The 13,946-nt window shown below is 43.3% G+C and overlaps 2 protein-coding genes across 8 annotated transcripts in view; one reads left to right on the top strand and one right to left on the bottom strand.

The window, feature by feature from the left end:
- The window catches only part of LOC121598671, a 441,765-nt gene that overhangs the window by 147,147 nt on the left and 280,672 nt on the right, over nucleotides 1–13,946 (top strand). The gene's annotated exons all lie outside the window — the stretch shown is intronic.
- On the bottom strand, nucleotides 7,637–9,601 carry LOC121598675 (juvenile hormone esterase-like). Its single transcript, XM_041925866.1, has 4 exons — nucleotides 9,375–9,601; nucleotides 9,050–9,307; nucleotides 7,943–8,982; nucleotides 7,637–7,873 (listed from the first exon to the last, which is right to left on the bottom strand). The coding sequence occupies exons 1-4, from the start codon at nucleotides 9,561–9,563 to the stop codon at nucleotides 7,681–7,683; spliced, it is 1,680 nt and encodes a 559-aa protein (XP_041781800.1). The 5' UTR covers nucleotides 9,564–9,601; the 3' UTR covers nucleotides 7,637–7,680.

Here is a 13,946-nt window from a genome sequence, read left to right as displayed (position 1 = left end):
GACGAGGCGCAACAATTCAACAGTTGTGTTCCGGTGGTTTGGCCTGCCTGTGTGTCTGGTCGTATCTCTCGAGCAGTGCTCCACCCGGGCTGTGCTGACGGATGAAATCTACTCTACCGCAAAAATGTCCGTAAGTATAACCACACTCATGAGGCGATTGTATGAATATTCTTTTCTCTCCTTCCCATTGCGGGAAAGGATTTTCGGAATGAACCCCCAATGGTGCTCTGGCCCAGCTGGGTAGTTGGGGCGGTGACTCATCCTCCGGATGAGCTTTTAACAAAAAAAACTCCCACCTTTCTCATTCAGCCCACCCAACCCAACCAAAACTGCTGACCGAGGAGTTTTGGTGCAATTTTCGGGATTTTCGGTTTATTTGAAAACGGACTACGAACTGAAGTGTTTGGTGTGGTGTGGTTCTATTCTCTTTCGGGCGCTATGGTAAAGGTTTGGGCCCCGGACCGGTTGCACTTGGCATGCATATCAAGCGGTATGATGCTCTGCGGTTAAGTGAGCTCCTTCCCGTAGGCCACTCATTTAGTTGCGATGCAGGCACGCAGATGCTCTAACAGAGGCAGGCCACGGGCGATGCAAAACGCTTAACCGGCGGATATTAACACCAACTGGTTCGGTTGAAAATCACCAATTTAAGTTGTTTAGAATTTGCCAACCGCTATCAAACGCTTTGCTGCAACTGCCGGCGATTGGAATTTAAAGTGGTTGTAATGTTGGTCAGTTTGCTCAATTTCACCTGCCGCTACCTAGCTTTGTGTTTTGGACAGTTCAATTTAATTTTGTTACAAAAAGATAATGACGCTTATAAAGATTTAATTTAGAAGTTTTTTTATTACTTCTTCCAATTATTATGTGTAGTTAAAATACACTTCATCTTTGTTTCATTTGTTATTTTTCATACACGACTGTTTTTTCCTCATTTTTTGTATTTGTGGTTTTATTTCATATAGCGTTTTGGGTTTCCAATTGAATTTTTTTCATGTTATATATCTTTTGCATGTTTCTGTCATATTTTTTACCTCTTTTAACTAAGTCGATTAAATTTTAACTAGAACAGTTAAATGTACAAATATAACTGTTATTTCATGTATTTGCATTCTTCGTTTTTTATATCATATATATATATCACTATTTTGTCTTAATTATCTTGAAATCTTTTACCTGAAAACTTAAGATATTAATAATACTGTGATAACTTTATCAAACACGACAAGAATTGCTGCAATTTCAACGAGCAATAACTTATTCAAAACTTAATTTGAGGGAAGCAATAAAACCGACCCATAATGCAACACTTAATTGCCGATTCCAAGCAGCTCATTAACTCATTCAACCTTTTCAACCGGCGTCATAAATATTCTCAGCGCGCATCATGATAATTAACAAAAGCGACATCATTCCTTCCCGCCTTCAACAGAATCGAAATACCGTAAATGCAATAAACCATGGCAGCACTTCGAACTCTCATCCACGGTGTCCCGCCAGCAATAATGATTATCACGGTGATGGCACACCATTTGACGACATTCCATAGTGTGACGCTTTTTCTGAGTGACATGTACAGAGTGTGTCCCAGTCCCAGAAACACTCACCTCGTCATGCTTTTACGCTTTGGTTTTTGCGTTTGTTTTTTTTTTTTGCAGAAGCCATTTTTCAGCCATTCTATACGCGTCATGCTCTTATCATGCGCCATTTAATCGACAACGATATGGTTTGTGTTAAAACTTACTCCATCGAGCGCCGGGTCTCCGTCACCGTCCCGTTTAAGCGCAATTTGGGGGAAAAATGAACAAAGACAAAAAAAATAATACTACAGCGAGAGAAAGTTCAGATACATCATCCTCCCTTTCGGGGCGAGCAAGAGACCCTAGTGCATGGTAATTGAATTTTAAAACCCCGAACTCTTGCAAGCGCACATAAATATTAATTTCATCAGCTCGTTGGAAATGTGTTCGTGTTTTAACAGATTTATGAATCCGTAATGAAGAACGAACAAAAGCGTCGGACAGGGCGCTACCGGGCAGGGCGAAGGCATGCAGGCATGCAGGAAGGTGCATGATGCACGCGAGCTTGTTCTTTTTCATCACTTTGCCTCAACAGATGAGTGCATGATTTTTTTTTGCTTCATCCCAACTTACGGGAGCGTCTCGCTGAGGTGCGAGAGAACGGCGGCTGAAACACTTGTTCGATGACACGTTCTCTTTAGCAACACCGCTCAAACGCATCAAGATGGGAACGGCAGTGCATCGTGGCACGGGCGCTGAAAAGTGCACACAGAACAATCTGCATAAGAACCAATGCACAATGGCGTACAACGTGCTGTGTGCGGGTGTTACTTTTTATCAGCTTCCTTCCCACAGGACCGGCAGAGACACGTCGAATGGATATTTATGCGGTGTGGTGCTGCCGGCACTAGGCAAAAATCTAGTGGTTGTGTGCATTTTCAGCACGCTTGCTTCCTTCGGTGGTGCTTCAACGAGATCGGATTTCTGCCATTTATTTTGCTTTCCCTACTTACGTTCTTCCGATAGATTAGGGGCGAAGACTGTATAGTGTGCCGAACAAGACACAGAGTGCTAGAATACATTTCATTCTTTTGAATGCAATTCAAAGCTCTCGAAATCTCTTAATAATATTCTTTTGTTGCACAGTCAATGTTACTGTCGGTTTTAAGCATTTTAAGTATTCATGCCCTGAAATGGAATGACTGTAGGATGATGTTACGCTTCTTTACATTGCTTTCAATGATTTAGGTGCTACATTGAATAAAGATAATATTGACCATTGTGGATGGAGAAATGTTTCACAAAACGATTTTTAAAGGATTTTATGTCTTGAACTGTGTTTGAACAATGATTGTTTATATTTTCTAATGTTAATTTTTCTTTTCATATTTGATTTTCATTCTACTATGGAAATGGTCATTCCAATACGGAAAATGTGTACCTTATTGCATACTTTGAGGCGTCAATTTCCTAACGACTAGTTACCAAAAGCGTATACCTAGCCTACCTTAGGGCGGAAAGTACAAAAGACCAATAGTTCTTGGCTTTCAACTGCATCATTAAAGTGAAATTCAAGACTATTAATACATTTCTTAGCTGCTGCAAGTCATTATTATCAGCACAAAACCAAAATCTCTTCTGTTGTTCGGTTTAAAGTCACGCGATACCTTAATTGCACTGATTATTGGTGAATCTCGTCCACATTAAGTCCGCTTTTCATCGATCATAAATCATCGCATCCTGCGCATCCTGGCCAGCGTCCAGCAATCAACCATTTTACGACATTCGACAGCAGCAGCAAATCGATCGAATTTATGGTTTATGGCATTGTGTGGTGGCCCACCCTGCTTAATTGGAGTCCGATTCAACCCGATTGCACAAATTTCCACAACAATGCACCCACAAATCGCGGAACCGGGACACGTAGGGGTGTTTTTGACGAACTCCAAAGCCGGCTGCATGATCGCGCGGAGCAATGCACGATAGTAGTAGTGGCAGAAAAGGGTGGATCACGCACGATACGAGAAAGCGATAAAATTAAACGCACCATTTCTCATGCGGAACGCTTCCGATGGGATGGGAACTGGTTTGGAAAAAGCGCCTCGTCGCCCTGCTGTTAGGGGAAGGGAGTATGCTGATTGTGCCTCGGGCTGTGCTGTCTATCTTAATTAACATCTAAATGATATGTCAAACAGCGCATCGGCCTAATTAATTAATTCGTATGAATTATGATGATTCGCGCAACGTGTTCGATCGATCTCACTCGGCAGCCGGCGAGCCAGTCCAGCATCGCCGCGGAACAGGATGCCGTGGGAAAAGTAGTTCGAATGTGGCGCTGCTGGTTCAGGGCCGGATGCGAAAAGGGCACGGAACGGCGAACGATGACTTTTGAATTTTGAGACGGTGGTGGCAGCGCGATGCGGTTTAGCTATGCAAAATTGATTCGTTATGCTTTTGATTTCGGCAGGCGTGGGTAAGTCTCGGTTGGAAAAGACATATCATGTCCGGTTGGTTAGGGGAGAGGAAATTACAACGAAATTACAGTTTAATAGATTTATAAAATAAAGCTACAGCTAACACTATGTTGTGTTATTGATACTTTGTAGCATACACTGTTTATCGTCTAACTCAGGGGTCTCCAAACTTTTCCGTTTGCGGGCCACATTGCTTCACAATAAACGTTGTTGAGGGCCATTTTGACACTACCTTTACAATGAGTGCAAGATCAATTCTCGTTTTAATAAGAAAAGACTAACTAAATTTCTGCAGCTTTGTTTTATTGAATCTTGATTTTCGTCTCTCAGAATTAAAAAAATCAATTTTGATTAATTAGTTAGAAAAGACAGCTATTTAATTTAACCTTTACCCAGTCATCGCGGGCGGCATTAAATGCTGGCCCTCAAGAGCAAGTGGCCCACAACTTTTGGCCGTAGTTTGGAGACCCCTGGTCAAAATGATTATAGAATCAAGAAGTTAACTACTAGTCAAGAAGTACTACATGAAACCATCAAAGGGGCCCTTCACGATTCTTATCAGTTTTTTTTATGGGATTTCACAGTTGGAGGCTGAAATCCTGTAAACAGTCCATACAAAACTATCCTGCAATTTTCAGTCTAGATTATTCTAGCCTCAAAGCAAGAATTAGATTCGAGTACCTGCTCGAAAAAATATCATAGCAAGCTAGGTGATGTTTACATTTATCCCCAGGTGCATTAAAGAGATCAGGTAATGGAATCCAGAATCAAAGTGTAGGTAGTCCAGGTGGCCTCATAGCGTTTTTTTTATAACCAAATTTGAATATCACTTTTTTGACAGAACGGGTGAAAAATTTTGCTCAAACAAGCTTTCTGGAGGCTTGACGAATACACAAAACACTCTTAAAATCTTCATTCAGAAACAGAAGCTATAAAAATCTGTCTTCCAAATTTATACACCTTGGGATAAGCCCACCTGTATATTATACCGACTTGAATCATAAAGATAGCTGCTCGAAAACTGCTATACAATGCAAACAGCTGACAGACCGAAATTTCGACCTAAGAACTTAAAACGAAAAGGGCTACAAAGTTTACTTAATTTTAAGAAAACCCATGAAAGCAAAGATTGGATAGCATAAAAGTAGCTTTCAATTTATCATGAATCTTTAATGCCTTCAATTCAATATACTTTTGATAAGTTCCAAAACAGGAAGCTTAAGCGCTTAATTCCTGAAACACTTATTCGCTGCTATTCAAATTCACTCGTCCAAACCCACGCCTTACTCCCGGATCATCCATCCACGACGTATTGCTCCCCTGTCTCAGCCCGTGCTGTGGGATTGGAAATTATCTGTATAAATTAAACATCCACCAGCGCTGCTAAACGTTGCTACCGCTCGGGCAAGAAAAACTCCCAACGGAATTGGCACCGTCCATCGGTCGTCCCAATGATTTGCTGGTTTCCATTTCCGAGCGTTACTGCACATTGATTCACGAGCACATCCGTGTGCGCCATCATTTGCTCACAATTAGTTTACACTTTCACTGTGCACCAGCCCGACCACGATGAGCAGACGATGGGTTTAGAACCCCGAAGCCCCGGGTCCGGGATTTCTCAAACCCTTGCTCGACCGAAGGTTTTGCCGTCCCCTCAGGGGGACAGAGTCACATGCACTACCGCTCCACGAGCGAGTGTGTCATCGGAGTCACGCTGACCGACCGTCGGCGACCAGTGCCATCGAAACCATCCGAGCTAGGCGCAGGCACAGGACGCTCGAGTGGAATAATTTAATTATACCAACTTCATCGAAATCGCATCACACTCGGCACTCGAGAGCACTGGAGAGAGCGGCGGGCACACACTGTGCCGAGTGTGGTTGGTCCGTTGCGTTCGACTTGTTGGGTTCAAGACGGGTTTGTGGTGTCACTGGCGGCGGTATGCGACACGATGGACAATCGATCGACGTACCCTCACACACACACACAGGCGCACACGCACACTGACCATCAGCGTCTAATTAATATTCTACAAAGTTATCGATGACGATAATTGGTAGGAAAATATATCGCATTTCATTAGGCCGATTGATCTGCGGCCGGCGGCACACGCACACCATCGATCGTTTCGGCACTTTGAGTGTCTGAGTGCGAGCGTGCGTGTGTGTGTGTGTGAATAAGTGGTCAGTTTTGGTTTCGTTTCAGTGGTTCCTGCGTCCAATGGAAGTGTGGGTAAAATCCCAATGTCCCCCATTAGAATTCCCGTTTTCTCGTTTCAATATCGCAGCCTGGAAAATGAGAACTTAATCGATTACTTTTTTTGCAGCTTGTTCATTGTACAGTTTGGTTGAATGGAAGGGTTGAAATTGATTTGCGGTAAGATTTTCCCTGTAGTATTACAAAATCAATACAGTCTGTGAATGATATGGAAGCATTCTTCTAGTATTTTATTGAAGCAATCTTCAATAATTGTTAAGCTTCATTGATGGAACAATTTTAAAGTAATTCATCATAATTCTGCTAGAATTTGCAACTTTAAGGTAACACTTCAATAACCGTCTCATAAAGTGCTCGGAATTGATCGAATCATATTTTATTCAGCGTGAGACCAACTCCGACTGTCAACGTAAACCGTTTGAGTTTTTCACCCATAAACTTTATGTGCTCTAGACATCTTCTTCGGATTGGCCAGCCCGAAGAAACAACATATTCTACGCCTCCGCTCCGTGACAACGCTCTGCCACGAGCTGTCGACCATAAATTTTATTATTACTTCATAATTTCATCACCAAAGTCACCGTAGCCCCGTAGAAGGTAAGGTGGCTGATCAAATAAGCCAGCCAGACTCGCCGAACTCGGCACAGCACAAACTGCCTGTTAAAACAAACGCTGCCAACGCCGGAGATGGGTATGGGAAAGAATAACCGTCCATTCAAGCTGGCCCGGCAGCCGATGAAGACTACCGTGAACGCAAACGATTCGAACTCTTCCCCATCTCAGGTATGGCAGATAGCGATAATAAAGATATTAAGCTGATCTTCTCCGACCCGATCAAATGCTCCCCCAAAAGCAGGATAGAAGTTGCTTAAATGTTTTGCAATAATTTTTGGTCACCAAGATAAGGCGGGGTAAAATGGTGGTGGCAGGTCTTCTTCACCGACGCCTTCATGAAGCCGATGATCGTTTCGACAATTTTCGGCTCCGTTTCCTGGGGACATAAATTCTCGTAAACTTCCAAAGCCTACACAAAGCCGGCCCAGGTTAGCTTAAGAGGTGGGAGTTGCAATAATAAATTTTAAACGAAACATCAGCGTAATGAAAAGTTATATCCACTTTAACAACGCTCGAGCGGAAGGGGTTGATTCCGGGATAAGCTTCCGTTCGATGAACCCTTTACACGCAGCATTAGGAATACGTACCTATGGGGCTAACGAGTGGGGAGGGCAAAAAGTTTCAGACAAAATTGTCACAAGGATTAAATTGACATCACCTTTGGTTCGGTAAGGGAAGTAAGGAAACAGGACTAAGCCTACATATTGTAAGGATAAGTTGATGGTTTTAAAATTGAATGTATCGAGAGGGTAGCGTTTGCTGGAAAACCTTTATCCTTGCTCTCAGGAAACTCTGCAGTTTTTACCCCTTTGTTATATATTTTTATTGCTATCGAAACACCACTACCACCAGCTTCACCAGTCATACTTACAAACTTTATAATACAAACAGTTGTACACTTCAGCCCAAAAGCGAAAGATTCTATCATCCTTGAACTCTCGCATCTCGAACGTTTTATCGATGTTCAAGTATGCGTTAGCTGAGTCATTCCCATTCCAGGGTGTCCAGGTGATATTGGAAAGCTTACTGGGAGTTGGTGTTGGATTGCTAAAGAAAAAAATGGAACCAATCCTTTTCAAACTACACATCAACAGCCTTCAAATTATTACTACCTACCCATGCTTGATAAAGTTGGCTATCAACTCCATTGTCCTGCGATGTATTCTCCATTCCTCCCGATACTGGTCCACCTTCGCAAGGGCCTCCTCCAGATTGTAGGGTGAAAAAATGTACCCCAAATCATCCCCGTGTATGGCACCGTACTCCGAAACAGGCAGATAGCTAATATACTCCTTATACTTTGCCTTCCCGAACTGTCCATCAAACTCAAACCGAAGATAGTACACGGGCATCGTTCCGTGCAGTGTTTGGGCTAAATCCTGCGCCAACCGTCTCATAGGATATCGTAGATTTGCTACATCTGCTATCTGTTGAAACACCTCCTCACTGGAGTTAACAAGACCTGCTGCCACCAAGTGGGAGGTAAAATTTTGAACGAAGGAAACTAATGCACCAACCTTTTGTTTGGTCCAATTTTGAGGAATATTTGGGTAGAAGTGAAACCCATCTAAATGCTTCGATTGGTCGGCGAATTCTCGTGCCGTTTCACTTATCAGTATTGGAACCTTTGTAATCGGTGGGCTTAGCACGGATACATGAGGTGCATTCACGGTATAGTTATCCCGCTCGATCTCTTCCTGCTCCGGCTCGGGTATGAAGCAAGGAGTACCCATCGAAGCGAACGCAAACGCAAAACCGGTCGTTCCATTTTGGATGAAAAAATCCTCAACAGCTCTGGTACGAAACTCTGTCGCAGTCTTGGGTTGCAGATCACTCAGGTACGACTCCGTGCAGAGTCGCGGCTGGTACATGAAGGACCAGGACGCTAGCAGCGATCCGCTCAGTACAATCATACGGTGGAAGAGATCTTTCGACTGGGGTATGTAGAGATGATGCGTTACCGAGCCGGCTCCCGCACTATGGCCGAGCAGTGTAACTTGCGCAGGATCACCGCCGAAGCTGCCAATGTACCGCTGCACCCACCGCAACAGTGTGGTTTGATCTTTCAGCCCAAAGTTGCCACTGATGTTGAATTTGTTCGTCTTTAGAAATCCTAAAACATTGAGCCGGTAGTTAAAGGTCACCACAACAACACCCTGCAAGTAGCGTTAATGATTAGCAGTTAGTTACAACACCAAAACACAACACTTTAACACTGCTTACACTATCTATTAGTAGATCAACCCCGTTGATGTCTTTTTCCCCATGTCCAACCGCGTAACTTCCACCGTGAACGAACACTAGCACAGGATATGCCGCTGCTTCTGTGCTGTCTTTAACACGAGGCGTGTAGATGTTTGCAAATAGACAGTCTTCGCTACCGATGACATAGTCCCGAGTGAATGGATTATTGTACTGGGCACAGACACTCCTGGGTGTGGTGTAGTTTAGCGATCCACTCGGTTGATGCACTATTGAATGCTGTCAGGTGTAAAGCCTTAATTACTGACAACGGTCACATTGCTAATCCTTCACTCAATTTTCTTACACGAAATCGTAGCCTTCCGGTCGGCGGCTCTCCGTATCTGACACCATAATACGCACAGTATGGTGTACTGCTGAAGGTAGCCTTGGGCACTCCCACTCCCGTTGCTGCCTGTTCGTACTGCACCAGACAGCTTGCCTGCACGCTGCTAATAAAGAAATGACCCAATAACAGGACAGCGCAGGTCCACATCGCCACGACGTGATCGGTGGGAATGGTGCTGTATGAATGAAGCTTCTGAACGACAAACCGATGAGCACGAGATGCTAGCAATGTGTACTATTTATAATCAAACATCATCACATCGGGTTGTGCGAATCTTTATTGTGCGTGATAAGGAGTGTGGTTCCGTCAGTCCGTACCGAGATTAGGAGCGGTGCCAATAAACAGTTTTGATTGATTATTATCATGAACATCAGAAAGTGTGCCTGGCAGGTGGCCGAGATTCCACAACATCAAAAGTGCAATTCCTGCAACAATGACGTTATTTACATGTAATTCCCTATCTTTTAGGGAAATCAATTTGTGGTTCGGCTTTTCACTAGAAAGCTTATCATTATCATCAAATCTCATCAGGTTTTGAATCGGATGGAGACAGATTTCTGTGAATTGTGTACATCACTGCTCTGTTCTCATCTAAGAATTCTGTAGTGTTAGTAAGAAAGTAGTTTCTGCTATTCAGGCCAGTGGATGGCAACTCATACTTAGCTCGTGAGTTATTTTGAAACAGCTAAACTCAATCTTTTCCACTCCTAACTTTAAAATCCACAATGTAATCAACTAAACGTCGAAATTTCATTGTATTTATTTTTCCATTTGACTTAAATTTAATTATTAAGGTGTATTACATCCACTGGTAACACCAATAGCGATGACAATAACAAACACATACTTTAACTTTCCTAGAACAAGTCGTAGTACGAAATCTCCCTAGACATCAGACATCCCAAGACATCAACCTGTACAACGTACAAGCCTTCGCGTAGTATTCTCACCTCCAAAAACCCACCAAATTGCACTGTCAGAGAAGATTATTACTAAATCCTGGATGTGAAATTAATTATGCCATGAGCTATCATCTACAACGGCTGCACGGAAAGTGAGCTTCATTTGTGCAGCTAAAACGTTGAAAACAGTTGAAACTTTAAGCGTTTACGTTTAGTACAGACGTCATCATCATCATCATCATCAACGACTTTCGTTTGTATGTGTGATGATGATCCCTCTTCCAGGTGGGAAGGCACCACGGCACCGATTCAGTAAAATGGGCTGTAAACAGGTAAGCTCCATTTAAGGTAATGCATTTACTTACTAGCCAATGGAAGGCTTCAGGTCGAGCGAGAGTGTAGTGTAACTTCTCCACAGAAAGGACACCCGGGCATGATTTACTCTGCCCCGAGTAAAGGTGTGGGCTTTTATTGTCTGGTCCGTATGGAGCTGCTTCCAGTCTGCCTCTCGAAGCTTAAGTTATTAATCTCGCATTGAAATATGTTATCATTATCAACCGACTTTCATAGGTGCTTAGGAAATTGTCCTTTTGAACTATGGCTTCCTTCCCAGATGTAATACAACCGGAACCAACCCATACGGCAGGAAGGCCATCCTTTGCGGACAATCTGAACCAATCCGGGGAGGAAAATAGACCCCGGCCAAGGGGACCCCCGGATTGCGGATAATCATAGGAAGCCAACTAGCACCGGGGTTTGCCTCAAAGTCTAACCTCAAAGGACAATCAAGCCGAACAGCTGGTTGGCCCTTTCCGTTGCTACGAACACTACGAACCCCGGCGGTAGGGAGGTCGTACGGACAAATAAATTAGATTGTACCTTCGCTCCGCTTTTCCATCCCTGCACTTCAAAAAAGGAAGTTGCATAATTCAGTCAAGGAACTTGAACCCAAGCAAGCCAAGGAGTTTGCGAGCCCAAATATGCGCGCGTCAAGTGCATAAAACGTCACATCCTATCGGTGCAGTATCTTTCCACTGCTCGGAAGCCTGGTGTAAGAGAAAGCGTGAGTCTAGCAGTCGCAGACTAGCAGCACCACTCCCGGGGGCGAAAGTCGATTACGGGTGAATATTTTGTCGCTAAACTCGACAGCGCCGGCTTCGGTTAGCGCAATGCTATTTCTGGATGCTGTGTCTGCTTGCGGAGCAAAGTTTCCCCGAAGGCAAGCTGTGCGGGAAGTTGTGCGCTAAGCTCTCGAGGCATTGTGTCTGTGTGCGAATGGTGACTTTTCCGGGATGCTGCCTGCCTGCCTGCCTGCCTGCGATGGAGACGATCTCTACGATCCCGGTCAAAAGTTTGCACACAATTCTCACGTGCTTTTGTTTTCACGGGATATTGTACGAGGGGGCCGCCTAAAACTCGTCGTGGCAGACGTTGTCAGCCTTGTTCTTCCCCTTTGCAAGATGGCAACTAATCCGATGCGGACGTGTATGTGTTTCGTTTCTGGTGAATGAAGAAGTTTTGCATTATATTTTCGGCAAATGGTATTGAGCCTGAGGTGCTTGTAGTATGATTCGCACGAAGAACTTTCTCCCGAGCAAAGGGAACGGGAAAGAGAATCGAATTGTTTTGTAAGTTGAAATTTATTGCTTTCGTTTAACTCAATTTAGCGAGTGGGTTGGTGCGATCTTTAGCACAACGGGAGAGGCGCAAGGCTGACCGGGACGGCGGGGAGTTATGACGAAACAATACACTTTCACCCAGCCAGAGATTGACTCAGCAAGGAATGAGATGCCAACAAGGACAATAACACGAGAAGAATAGCGTCTTAGTAGTGGTTCATTAGCATTAGTTAGCTCGTTTAGGTTAAACACTGTATTGAGATGAAATTATTGAAGTTATATAGACCTTTAAGTTCCTTAAAAATACTCTAAAAATCTGTTCTTCAATCAATAATCCTATTTCTCCTAACGCACTCAATCACTTTTCACACAAGGGCCTTTGATGCATTTGCGAGCAAATAATAATCCAACCATAATTATCTCACGTTCACACCATTCAATTGCAAAAGGGGGAAAAAATCATTCTTTTTCCATCCCCACTTCGTGATATACTGCAAGGATAATCCAACTCTTCGCAGCACTCCCAAGTGAGCTATTGAAAAATTAAACATAAAAAAAAACCATTCCCCACCATTACGTGCCTTCTTAAAGACGCCGCTCGCAAAGAACGGACTCGGCAAAAAGCTTCCTGCTAGGTTTTATTGCATATGCGAGTGCGACAGCGAATGAGAGAAGCTCTCATCCATCCAGTGCTGTGAAAATCCCATTTTATGACTCGTCACGTTGAGGAGAGAAGGGATGAGCCGTAGAAAAGCGGACTTTAGATTGCTTTATTGCATTTCTTTATTTTCACCGCTCGTTTAGCACAGTTCGTCAGTGTTGTTCCAGCGTTATTGTTGTTGTGGTGGTGGAGAAGGATATCGTTATGACTCCATGCAACCACTCCACCATACGTAAACAAAAAAAAAAAAAACTCCGAAACAAGAGTGTAAAAAGGTCAAGCGAAAGTGTAACGCACGAACGCACATCATAAAGCGTAAATCGTGCGCTCGGTGTTGGAAAGAAGCTAACCTTTCTTGGCCTTACTGATCCTTACCACACGGGGGCTGAATGTGTTATGAGACAGCATAAATTTATCCATCGGCTTGGCACGGGGACAAAAAAAAACCCCCAACTACAAGAAGCCGTAAAAAAGCATCCCATATCCCCATCCCCCGGCAAGGATCTCGGAAGAGTGAAGCGACTGCTCACATGAGAACTGCGCCTGCACGCGAGACTGCGGTCATGTCGAACACGGTCGTTAAGTGAAAAATCTTACCATCTCATCGTTGACCCGCGAATCGGAATGGTGTTGAAAGACCGAACGGGGTTGGGGTTTGGGGTGGTATGATGAGGCAGTTTAAGTGTCGATGAAGTGAGAATGAAACGCAACCCAGATGTCCAACGGCCATGTTTGGTCGGAGTTGGAGGAACACTAAAAAGTGGCCTTATTTTCATTGACCAGCGTGCTGGGGGAAGACCAAAAAGTGAGTGGGATGTATGTTTGTATGGAGAGCTGTACATGGCTTTGCTAGGAATTATTGCGTTTGCAATAAAACGCAGCCGTGATTCATGCACACAACGTCTACGGTCAAATGTACATTGTTGATACAGTATGATGTTATTTGGGTAGAAAACGTTGAAGTTTGTTTCATATTAACATTATTACACGTGTTTCTTGCTAAAACGAACTGATAAATTTTCAATAAACTCAATTAATATGATATTAAGGATATTTTATATTAAGGGCTGCAAAATTTAATACAGAATTTAGTGAAAAAACAAAGATATTGGAACTTTTTAAAGCTAAATTCTTATTGATCTATTAGATTTTCTAGAATTGATTTATGAATTAAACGGATCTAATATTATATTCTCAGTACAAGCTTCCCAAGTAACCATTAAGCCTCCCTTTTTCATTTGAATGTCTTGTATGACCTAACAAGACTGTAATAAAACTCTCTTAAGACTGATAGGGCCCATCTACAGAACTCTGTTAAGACTACTTGTTAAAACCATTTCTAGACCTT

The sequence above is a fragment of the Anopheles merus genome, chromosome 3L (genome assembly GCF_017562075.2).
Source record: "Anopheles merus strain MAF chromosome 3L, AmerM5.1, whole genome shotgun sequence".
Classification (NCBI taxonomy): domain Eukaryota; kingdom Metazoa; phylum Arthropoda; class Insecta; order Diptera; family Culicidae; genus Anopheles; species Anopheles merus.
Note: the sequence above shows the minus strand (reverse complement) of the source record. Positions and strands in the feature narration are given on the sequence as shown.